The sequence below is a fragment of the Dermochelys coriacea genome, chromosome 17, assembly GCF_009764565.3.
Source record: "Dermochelys coriacea isolate rDerCor1 chromosome 17, rDerCor1.pri.v4, whole genome shotgun sequence".
NCBI classification, from domain to species: domain Eukaryota; kingdom Metazoa; phylum Chordata; order Testudines; family Dermochelyidae; genus Dermochelys; species Dermochelys coriacea.
The window spans coordinates 196,765-208,877 of NC_050084.1; the positions used below are offsets into that span (position 1 = coordinate 196,765).

The following is a 12,113-nucleotide window of genomic DNA, read 5'->3' on the forward strand; positions in this document are numbered from 1 at the left end:
AGACTAACAAATTTATTAGAGCAGAAGCTTTCGTGAGCTACAGCTCACTTCATCGGATGCATCCGATGAAGTGAGCTGTAGCTCACGAAAGCTTATGCTCTAATAAATTTGTTAGTCTCTAAGGTGCCACCAGTACTCCTTTTCTTTTTGCAGATATTGTTACAAGGTCAGCCTGCAACAAGGGCACTTGGAATGCTGCTAACAGCTTTGAAGAGAGAGTGACTTGGGAGTCTGAAGAAAAAAATCTCACAGCCAGTAAATGTGGGGATACAGAACTTATGCTGGATGTGTCCCTTTTTCCGAAAATGCTGCATTTACATCCTTTAGTGACTGCTTCAGTGCTTCTGGACATCCCAACAATGCAGCTTCAGTACTGGGTTATTTTTGACTACTCGTTCCAATATTTGGGATCAGAGCTAAGCTTGGGTTTGTTAAGACCACAACAGAATAGCTTTATGAAGTCGGACTGTGCTGGATTTTCAGTGGTGCTGGGCACTCAGAATTCCAGCGGAAGTTAACTGGAGCTGCAGACGCTCAGCAACCCAAAAATCAGGCCCAATATATGCCAACATGTCAGTACACAGAACGGGTCTGAGAAACAGGATCATGGGCTATAAAAGGGGAGCTGATGGACACCACCACATCCAGATCCCACACCTGCAGAACAAAATCACTATGTCTGGCTTTCAGAGCAAATATCCAAATTCTAGTCAAAGATCAGCACTCTGGTTGCTCTCTGTTACTTACATAGATCAGATTCTCCTTGAATCGTTTACGTAGGTTTTCAATAAAGGTTGCTTCGCTAGTAAAGTTCTCTAGAAGGACGAAATCCTGAACCCCCACACGGTCACGGGCTGTCAGAGCACTCTCCATTGTCAACCGGATACCGTCACTCCCTGCCGCCTGCAACCAAAAGCAGTGAAATCAAAAGGCTGAGACTTTCACGACACACAGAGCACTTTGCCCCCAAAGCACAGACACAGGACCAGCATACAAACAAGAGAAAATAAAGCAAACCCCATTAATAAAGCAATCCCCCAGTCACTTCACACTAGCAATGGCCAGTTTGCCAGAAGACAAGGCAGTTTGGGGGGTGGGGGGGAGTTATTGCTAAAATTCCAATCAGTAATAAAGCAGGATCAAATCAACATCACAAGAACAATTATTAATACTTTGTTCACTCTTGAAAATATTTATACGGGTTGATATACCACTTCCAGGAACTAGTAAACAGTGCTGAGATTAAGTATTCTTGTCAAAGCGAATAACTTATTTTCCAAGAATAATTTTGGATTTTTTTAAAAAAAGTATTAAACTGAATCCAGATTTCCCCAAGGATCTTTCAGGAAGACTGAGTCTGAACTGCTTTCCTATTTCCATACCCTGTGGTAAAGGACCTGCCTTGAGGTAAACAACCTTTCAGGGAGCAGCAGTAAATTGTTATTAACCAGCTGTGCATGCCCAAAGTGCTAACAAGTTGACAGCTCTAGTCCAGGCACCTTTTCCTGATTTCTGTCAACAGCACTACTGAAATTATAACAAAGATCTATAAAGAATAATTAATATGAGAAAAGAGATTTCTTTTGCCTCACATATTACTTCTCTCTCCTCAACTGCACTCACCTCTTCTTTTTCATGCTGGCGTAGATAGTACCCATCAGGAATCAGAGCCCTTTTCTCCTGTACAAATAACCACATGCCTGGGACATCTATATCATGCAGAATGAAGAGCCCTCAGTACAGTGCCCTAACCTGACTACAGTTTGATGTGCACAACATCATCTCAACATACAGCAGAAACCCTTAGAGAACACCCCCTTCACCAATAAGATCGCATCCCACCCCTTCAGGGAAAAATTAAGGAGAAGCACATATGGTTCTCAGATTTTCAACCTGCTTTTTGCTCCGAGTCTCTCTCTTTCCCGTTTCTGCCATTTCAGTAAGAGCTGTGGAGGGTAAAGTTGTGTTTTGGACTAGCAATAAATATTGTGAAAGCCAACACACACCAGTTTAATTTTGGTAGCATCCTTCACATAAATTGTACCGCAAAGTGCTCTAGAGCTCTACAATATAGATACACAATGAGAGACATACAGGCAGCCAAGGCATGTTTTCTGTTGAGGTTTGATGAGACGGAAGGTTCATGAGACAGATACAGGGAGGATGTTCCAAGTGCCAGGACACAGAGAAGAAAACTCTTATGCTAACAGTGGCCACACTGTGTGAGGAAAATCAGGGAACCAGGGCTAAATAAGTAGAGGGAGCAGTGCAGAGACAAGTTTACTACATCTCTCGCCCCACTAACACATCGCTATAGAGCACTACACAGGCACAATCAACTGAACTCTTCCATATGGGAAGGGGCCACTTTTAATGGGGGGTGGTCTCAAATCTTGAAACTGACTCTCCTGGGCAACTGTGTTAAGAAGAAACTTATATTGGATTATGAATTGAAAACATTTCCCCATTTATGGTATTTATGTGGCCCCCATCACTGTAGTATCTGTGGACCTTACAATCTGTAAATATATCTGTATATATCCTCACAACCATGAGAGCAGGGGAACTTAAGCAGAGAGAGGCTAAGTAACTTGCCCAAGGTCACATAGGAAGACTTTGGCAGAGCAGGGAACAGAACCCAGGCCTCTCAAGTCCTATGCAAATCCTCTAACCAATGGCCTACCCTTCCTCTAAAGTAATACCTTGAAATTTTTAAACTGAAGTGTCACTACAGGGAGGAAGTAGTCGGTATCACCTCCACAACTACCTCCCATTGCTTCACTTGCAGCCCCAACAACAGCTGTAGTGTGAAATTAGCCAAGGCTGCCTTCCCCCACCCCTCCCAGGGGAGCCCTGAATAGACAGAAAAAGAAGAGAAGCCAAGAACCAACTATCAGTTACAACTTCTGGAGTCTCTGCCCCACACAGCCTGGAATCTGCTCTAACTTGTGGCAGCTGGCTACAGCCCCCAAGAGACTGTACTTGAGCTAGAGACAGCCAAAGCACAGTGTCCACTAGCCACATCTCTCCTTGCCCCTGGGGCAGTGGGGAGGAAGGCACAGGAGCCAAATACGCTGACACTGTGCCTGCTGGGAATTCCTCCACCCTAGGCAATTCCCCACCAGGTGACTCACAGGTTGATTCTGCTTCCTCTGCATCATGTGCACCTTGGCACAGAGCAGAACAGACCAAAGAATCTGCCCCAAAAGTACTGAGTGCAACTCCTTGATCATTAAATAATACAGAAAAGAAGAGCTGGAAGGGACTGCAAGAGGTCATCTCGTCCAGCCCACAAATACTCACACCGCTACATCTGGAATGCAGCACATACCAACAGGAGTTTTTCTGCTGACATAGTAATGTTATCTCCTTGAATGATATTCACGCGGTGCCAACAGAGGAACTCGTAGACAGATGCATCCACACTGAGGTTTTTGCCAGCACAGAAATGTCAGGTAAGGGGTGTGGTTTTTTTCACACTCCTGACTGACAGCTGTGGCATCAAAAATTGTGTGTGAATGAGAGAAAAACTAGACAAATTCAAACTGTAAATAAGGCATAACATATCTAACAGTGAGTGCAATTAAGCACTGAAACAATTTACCAAGGGCAGTGATAGATTCTCCATCACTGACAATTTTTAAAAAAAATTGGATGTTTTTCTAAAAGATCTGCTCTAGGAATTATTTTGGGGAAGTTCTACGCCTTGTGCTACACAGGAGATCAAACTAGATAATCATTATGATCCCTTCGGCCCTTGGAATCTATGAAACTCTTAGCATATCATAGGAGTACTTGTGGCAACTTGCAGATACAGACTAACATGGCTGCTACTCTAAAACCTGTCATTAGCATATCATAGGTACTACTGGAATACAAAGAGATAAGTAAATAAATAATACTATAAATACATAATATAATATAGAAAAGAAAGGTACAATTATATATATGGGTTTTGCAAAATCAAATAGATGGTATCCCCCACTGTTTTTTTCCATCTCCAATGCCCATTAATTTATTAAATTTTAATTTGATCCACTTCATTAAATGTATTCCCTTCAGTCTCTTTCATATCTGATCTCAAGAATGTGACCCCAACTCCAGTTCTGCCAAATTCATATTTCCATTAATTCTAAACTTTCTTTTATTTGCATTTTAGGCGGCTACTATTACAGAATAGGAGAAAGGAGATAATCTCCTAGGACAGCTCAAGACACACCTAGCTTAACAAAGAGAAGGTTAAGGGGTGACTTGTTCAGTCTGTAAATACCTACATGAGGAACAAATATTTGATAATGGGCTCTTCAATCTAGCAGACAAAGGTATAAACACAGTCCAGTGGCTGGAAGATGAAGCTACACAAATTCAGACAGGAAATAAGGTATATTTTTAACAGTGAGGATAATTAACCACTGGAACAATTTATCAAGGGTGGGTTTTCCATCACTGACAATTTTTAAAATAAAGATTGGATTTCTTTTTCTTTTTTAAGATATACTCTCATTCAACAGAAATTATTTTGGGGGAGTTGTCAGTGTTACACAGAAGGTCAGCCTAGAAAATCACTATGTTCCTTTTTGGCCTTGGAATCTATGAATACCCAAATCTACTTTGTTTCAGAGTGGTAGTCTGCATTGCTATCTGACCAAATAATTAAACAAAGTTAGTGGCTGGTCTGAAAAAAGTCACACCAGCTGGTTTTCACTCTGCTGATATACACCAGAATGCACCAGTCACTAGTATCACACCTACCAGGAACTACCCTGGAGCAGATTCATAAGGAGGCCCAAGCAAGTCACAGCAGCCCCTTGGTCACTCTCTTCAGTAATAATGCAACAAGCCAGGAATGCAGGGCTTTCCTGCTGAGCCAACCTTACCATCAGATGCTGGAGCCCTGGACAAAGATGCAGAGCTATCTTTGTTGACTCGCGCTGCCAGATGGGTCCTATTACCTCTATCCCAAGATACAAGAGGGGTCGGAGTATCTTTCTGGGACAGGAACTGATGTCCTGCAGGGGAAAATCCTAGCAGCAGCAAAACTCAGCAGAAAGTTTAGGTTAAGGTTTGTGTTTTATTATTTACATTAACAAAGACAATCCCCCACAAAGAGGTACGTTTGGCCCAAATCCGCTACGTGCGTCCTTAGTATGCAGCATCACACATACAGTGCTGCCAACTAGGGATTTTGTGTCTCATGATATTTGGTGTCCTCCTTGAAGTTCCTGCTCCTTTGAGACAAGTGATTCTGAGAGACTTTCAGCTTTCATTAAAAAAAAAAAAATAGAAGTTTCTATCCTTCATGGCTGTGGAGAAAAGCTCAAACCAGAGTGTGTCTCAAAGACTCAGAAGCCAGAGGGCAAATTTAAAGAACCTCACAATTTTTTTTTAATTTTTTTTTTTTAAACTATTGTGATTTTTAAGTTGATTTCATGATTTCTGGGAGCTTGACTCATGAGTTTTTGAAAAGCTGGGGGTTGGCAATTCTGCAAACAACCTTGCAATTCATTCCTCCTGACCAATCCTTTATTGCAAAATGCCGGAGTCACATAAACCAATTCCTCCACTCACCCCAGCAAAGCACATTTAGCAGCTTCTTTCACCCCATACATCAAGCTGGTGGTGGTGTAGGACAAAGGAATGAGCCACAGATTCCAGCTCCTATGAGCAACTGTCAAAAGAGGGACTGCTGCATTGGGGCGGGAAGGGAAAGGGATTAATTAGGGCCCAGCCAAGGCCACCTCTTCCCCCTGCTACGCCTCCACCCACCCATTCAGAGCTATGCAAGAGACACCCCTCCAGCACAACTCTGGGTGCACTAGGACCCAGGTAGTGCCTCCCCTACTTTCCTCCCCCTGGCTTGGGAATGGGGGGGAATTGTTTGGTGGAGCCAGCCAGAGAATCCAGCCAGTAAGGGCAGCTGCAGAAGCAGCCAAAGCAGGGAGGTTCAGAGAAATTTCTGTAGTTTTGATTGGACCTTCTCTGACCTGTGCTGATTAGCAGTTTGCACCAACCCTCCTGCTCCTCTACAGTCTTTACACCTCAACTTAACTTCATGGGATCTGCCCCCTTTACCCTCTTCTCCAGTATCCTGACCTCTCAGTGCCCTTTCAGTGTTCCCTCTTCCTTCACTTTTCTTTCAATTTACCTAATTCGTTCCTTACTAAACCCACCAAAAAAAATTGTGGAATTAACACACAGTTTGCTACCATCACATGCTGCTTGTGTGTTCTGCCGCCTTTTCCCTCCCTGAGTCTATCTGGTCTATTTCAACTGTAACCTCTTTGGGGAAACAGTCACAGTGGTCTAATGTGTGCACTGCCCAGCACAATGGGGCCAGTTCTTGGTTGGTCCTCTGACACTACCATAATAAATATGATTATAAATAATAATAAGATAGAAATGTCCTTTTTTTTGGTACTTTGGAACTATACCATTCATCAACTCTATACAAAATTCTTCAGCTAATAGAGCAAATTTCCATATGCGTAGGTCCATTGACGCAGCCCGCACACTGATCTTGCATCTCTGTGCTTGTTTACACAGTTTTTGCAATGATTTAACCAAACTGGCAGAAAAACTGATCTAGTTAAATCAGTGCACCTAGGATGACAAGTTGTCCCAATTTTATAAGGATAGTCCCGATATTTCGGGCTTTTTCTTATATAGGTGCCAATTATCCCCCACCCCGTCCCGATTTTTCACCCTTGCTATCTGGTCACCCTAAGTGCAACTCCCTAGTGTGGATGAAGTTATAGTGGTATAGAAGTGTTTAACTTGTATAGCTTGTTTTGGTAAATTTACTGAAAGAAACACATGCAATTTTATAATTCATCCTGTAGAAGTAGTTGGAAACAAACCAGGACCAGCTCCATTGAATTACAGCTCTCAGAAGTGGTCACTAGCTCTTTCACCAGCCACTCCCTTAGCCCAGGACATACCATTTCAAACTGAACATATCCTGTGATTAAGGAAAAAGAAAGGAGTACTTGTGGCACCTTAGAGACTAGCTCACGAAAGCTTATGCTCAAATAAATTTGTTAGTCTCTAAGGTACCACAAGTGCTCCTTTTCTTTTTGCGAATACAGACTAACACGCCTGCTACTCTGAAACCTGTGATTAGGGAAGAAGAAATATGTCCTTCCTAAGAAACAGAACACTTTCCTTCAGCCTTATCCATTGAGACCAACATTTATGACTCAGTTATCTTCCAGCTTCCCCCAACACATTTCATACTCAGCTTCCCAGGCTCTATCTCAGCAGAAACAAAGCAGTTATGTTTGATTTTCGAAGACTTAAAATCCTCAGTTCACAGTTTTAAGAATAATCAGGAATGATTAGATTGCTTTATTTCTAAGGCAAGGGTATCAAACCCATCCTCCACTGGTCTGGTCTAGCACTGTGGATGTATTTACATGGCCTGCAGGACAATCAGGTTCTGCAGAACCTAAGTTTTAAACTTCAAGTTTTGAGCCCTCCAGGTTGTAAAGATAACATTCTAAATATAAATTTACTGTAAACTGAGTGTACAGACAGCCTGAAACACTTTCTGAATGGAGTGAACTCTTCTGTCCTACCATTAATTTTGACTTGCTACTTCTCAAGCCTAATTATGCTTTAAAAGGGTCAGCATTAACTATTTCGCTGCTGACCAGTTTCAGCAGATGGGATGCAGAAGGGGATGGAAAGAGACTTGCTGGGTGTGAAATTCTGCATTGCTACAGAAAAGGTAGTGCACAGGAAAGAATGGTCGGAAAGAGAGAGAGAAAGGAGGCTGGGGAAAGAAGAGAAAGGTCAGAAATAGCAGTGATCATAAAGGGGAGCACATTTTCCCACTGAATGATAACAAGTATGACAATAAGGTACTGAATAAAGAAAACCCAATTGAAAGGTTGGTTACTTTATTCTAGCAGACAAAGGTACAATTACAGCCAATGGCTAGTTTCGAGTAGCAGCCGTGTTAGTCTGTATTCGCAAAAAGAAAAGGAGTACTTGTGGCACCTTAGAGACTAACAAATTTATTGTAGCTCACGAAAGCTTATGCTCTAATAAATTTGTTAGTCTCTAAGGTGCCACAAGTACTCCTTTTCTTTTAGCCAATGGCTAGAAGCTGACGCTACATAAATTCAGACTAGAAATAAGATGCAAATTTTTACTTGTGAGAGTAATCAATCATCAGACCATCTTACCAAGGGTTGTGGTAGATTCTCCCCATCAGTGAAATTTTAAAATCAAAATGGCATGTTTTTCTGAAAAACAGGCTCTAGCTCAATCACAGCTATGGGACTTGAGGCTGGAATTAATACAGGGAAATCCTATGGCCTGTGTTATGCAGGAGGTCACCTAGATGGTCCTTTCTGGCCTTAACATCTATGTCCTTCCTCTATGGTATCATCTCACCTACTGACAAAGCAAAACAATGGAATTTAAAGCAAAGACATTCTAAATCGGAAGCTACCTTTGATACAAGTCCTGTTCTCTGGCTGCCTGCTTTCTTCTGAATCTCACTGTTTACCCCTTGTAAATTCCTATATACCAGAAAAAAATAATAATTGGGACACTGTTGGAAATGGTATGTTAAAGCCACATGTCAACATCAGGTGAAAAAACAGTGTGTATGGACATGTAGTTCAAGTGCCTTTCCATTCTAATCACAACTTTGGTGCTGAGTGTCCATCACATGGTTCCCATCCACACTGGCTTCACTAACAGCATCCTTGCAAAACTGTGCAAGCAGAAACATTGTCAAGACTTGCTCTGAAGTGGTGCAAACACAAGTATATTGGATATCACTTGTTCAACAATGGGAGCATTTCCGGGAGTGGCCAATAAATATTTTACAGGCATTGCTAGTTTTTACCACCACCTTAGGCATCAACAATTTGCTAGTTCAAAGATCCCAAGCATCTAAAAAGCTCTGCATCAGCACTTTCACTGCTCAAAGATTTTATCTGAGCTGAAGTGACAACCGCTACCACAAGCCTGGTTCTTGTAAGGATAGATATCATGTTACAAGTACGGTAGTCACCATACTAGTGAGATGTCTTACTGGTACAGGAGGGACTATGCTAATCTCTATTCTGGGCCTCTCAGTTTGCCCTGTGTGAACTAGAGGAGGATTTCCCCAGAAATCCAAGCAGTCGCAGTCTGATTTTACTGCCTGCCCAATTAATAGAGCACTTTGTGCCTGCTTTCTCAAACTTGCCTCCTGAGTGCTTACTAGAGATTACAGGTCTTTGTCACCATCCTTTTGAGTTGCAGAGCTAACAGTTGTAGAATGGACTTTCTTGAACTGATGATTGGGTACGATCATAAGGGAGCCATTCCCACGTTATTTTAACCCACTCTATGCTTCTAATCTCTTCTCCAGAACAGTCAGTACAACAATGGCTCAGAGCCAGAAAAGCAAAAGCAGTTACTATTGAAAGATGGGACTGAGCCAGTGCAATTAGCAAAGCAGCCTACTTCCACATGCCTTTTCTTCCCCATAATTACACTTTGGGAGACTCTGGGCTGGTGTCAATTGGTGTAGTTCCATGAAGCCCATAGAGCTATGACTGCTTTACACCAGCTGCAACTAAATGATTGACTATAAAGGATCAGAATTTGCATCCTTAGAGCTTAGTTCCTTTGAATACAATAGAACTTGAATACACGGTACTGCCTGGCAAGCGCTGATAAAACATCCATTTAGATTGGCTCACTAAATCCTTACATAGCATTTTTGGGTGGAAGCATTTTATTTTTAACTAATTTTAAATGGTTGAAGTGTGGTAGACTTCCCACAACACAAATGAAAAACAGGGCCTTCTAAACTCTGCATGACAAATTCACAGAGCATTTTTTTTTCAGTGACCTTTTTTAAAAGTTAGTTTGAGCTTCCCCCCTTTAACATTTTTCCCTGTGAGGGAAGAGGATGAGATTGTCTTTTAAATGAACGAGGAGTACTTGTTTAGGAGGCACCTGAGAGACTAACAAATGTATTTGAGCGTAAGTTTTTGTGAGCTAAAACTCACTTCGTTGGATGCATGCAGTGGAAAATACTGTAGGAAGATATATATATATATATATACACACACACACACACACACACACACACACACACAGAACATGAAAAACCGGGTGTTGCCATACCAACTGTAACAAGACTAATTAATTAAGGAGGGCGATATTAGCAGGAGGAAAAAAAAACTTTTGGTGATAATCAGGATGGCCCATTTCTAACAGTTGACAAGAAGGTGTGAGTAACAATAGGAGGAAAATTAGCCTGGGGAAATAGTTTTTACTTTGTGTAATAACCCATCCACTCCCGTCTTTATTCAAGCCTAATTTAATGGTGTCCAGTTTGCAAATTAATTCCAATTCTGCAGTTTCTTGTTGGAGTCTCTTTTTGAAGTTTTTTTGTTGGAGAATTACGACTTTTAGGTCTGAAATTGAGTGAGGAGGGAGGTTGAAGTGTTCTCCAACTGGTTTTTGAATGTTATAATTCTTGACATCTGATTTGTGTCCATTTATTCTTTTGCGTAGAGATTGTCCGGTTTGGCCAACGTACATGGTAGAGGGACATTGCTGGCACATGATGGCCTACCTTAATTAATTAGTCTTGTTACAGTTGGTATGGCAACACCCATTTTTTCATGTTCTCTGTGTATATACATCTTCCTACTGTATTTTCCACTGCATGCATCCGATTAAGTGGGTTTTAGCCCACAAAAACTTATGCTCAAATAAATCTGTTAGTCTCCAAGGTGCCACAAGTACTCCTTGTTCTTTTTGCTGATACAGAGTAACATGGCTACCACTCTGAAATCTTTTAAATGAGTACTGGGTAAATGTACGGATATATGATATGAGCTGGTGAATGTCCAGCAACTGCCTGCCTGTGAGGGCAGGGCAGGGGCTGTATAATGCACTAATACCTTGCCCTGGGTGCAAGAATCTTTTCTTTTGTACCAAAATTTCCAAACAATCCCATTTTGGAGTTTACAGGAAAGGGTAAATGAGCTAGCAATCATAATGAAGCATTTTCAGTGTCACCGTAGTGCCTTGGTCAATCCTCTCCCCTTTGAGTTTGTGAATCACTTGGGAACCCTCACAATAAATGGTGTTATATAATATAGAAGAGACTTTAAAATCACCAGTCCCACTCAAAGCTCAATAGGATCTGTGCTCCTAAATCTCTTAGGCACTTCTGAAAATCTCCCCTGTAATATATTATTACCTCACATACCTTGTCTGTCTTTTGCTCGCAGTTTTTAAACTATCTTTTAAAATGTAGTGTGGTTTAAAGGAGCGGTGGTCAACCTGCTGGGCACAACTGCCCAAGGAAGTCACAAGCAGGGCTTTGGAGCGGAGCCCGGAGCTGGAGTGCAGAGCAGCTCCAGAGCAGTGGAGCTGCAGGTTTTTGCCTGGAACTGGAGCAGAGCCAGAGCACAGCTCCAAAGCCCTGGTCACAAGGAGAGTGGGAGTTAGGGGTATTGCATGTGGGCAGAAAAATGCTTGTCTTTAAACTCTCCAGTCCCAGTACACCCTGGCTGCTTCTTTTAGTCGTCTCCTCCATTGCACCAAAAATCATTTGTTTTCTTGCTGTTTGGATAGGAGTCAGTTTCTGGAACTTCCTTTTCTGTCTCAGGCTTTTACAGCTAATAGTACTGTAGTATCTGCGCACCTCACAATGGCTATGAATTTTATCCTCCCAATGCTTCTGTAAGGTGGGAGAGTGCTATTCCCATTTTTACAGATGAGGAACTGAGGCCAAGGATTGACTAAGTGATTTGTCCTCCTGCCACCTTCCAACTTAGCCCACATCCCATCACCTTCCCTGACTGTAGAGTGGAGCAGAGATCAGGAAGAGGATTTTGCAAATTTTCAAATTACAAATTCTGCTGGAAAAAACTACACTTGGGTGACAGCTGCATTGTAATTGGGCACCCCAACATGACTGTATTTATAATGTAGGTAATGCGGCCTAATTCTGCTTGTTGCGTCTTTGTACCAAACTTCAGAATCCAAGGGACCAACATGGCTACAACAACATTGCAAAAAGCAAAAGCCAGTGTGTTATTAATTAGATCGTCAGTGGCTGGTATGGGAGAGAGGACCCACTGACAAGACAA

At 42.0% G+C, this 12,113-nt stretch overlaps 1 protein-coding gene across 8 annotated transcripts in view; it reads right to left on the bottom strand.

The window, feature by feature from the left end:
• MYO1C (myosin IC) overlaps positions 1-12,113 on the bottom strand; it is a 164,092-nt gene that overhangs the window by 66,064 nt on the left and 85,915 nt on the right. For all 8 annotated transcript variants that reach the window (XM_043499331.1, XM_043499332.1, XM_043499333.1 and 5 more), the window contains exon 2: positions 748-903. In XM_043499331.1, the coding sequence (XP_043355266.1) occupies positions 748-903 (156 nt within the window). The remainder of the gene's footprint in view (positions 1-747; positions 904-12,113) is intronic.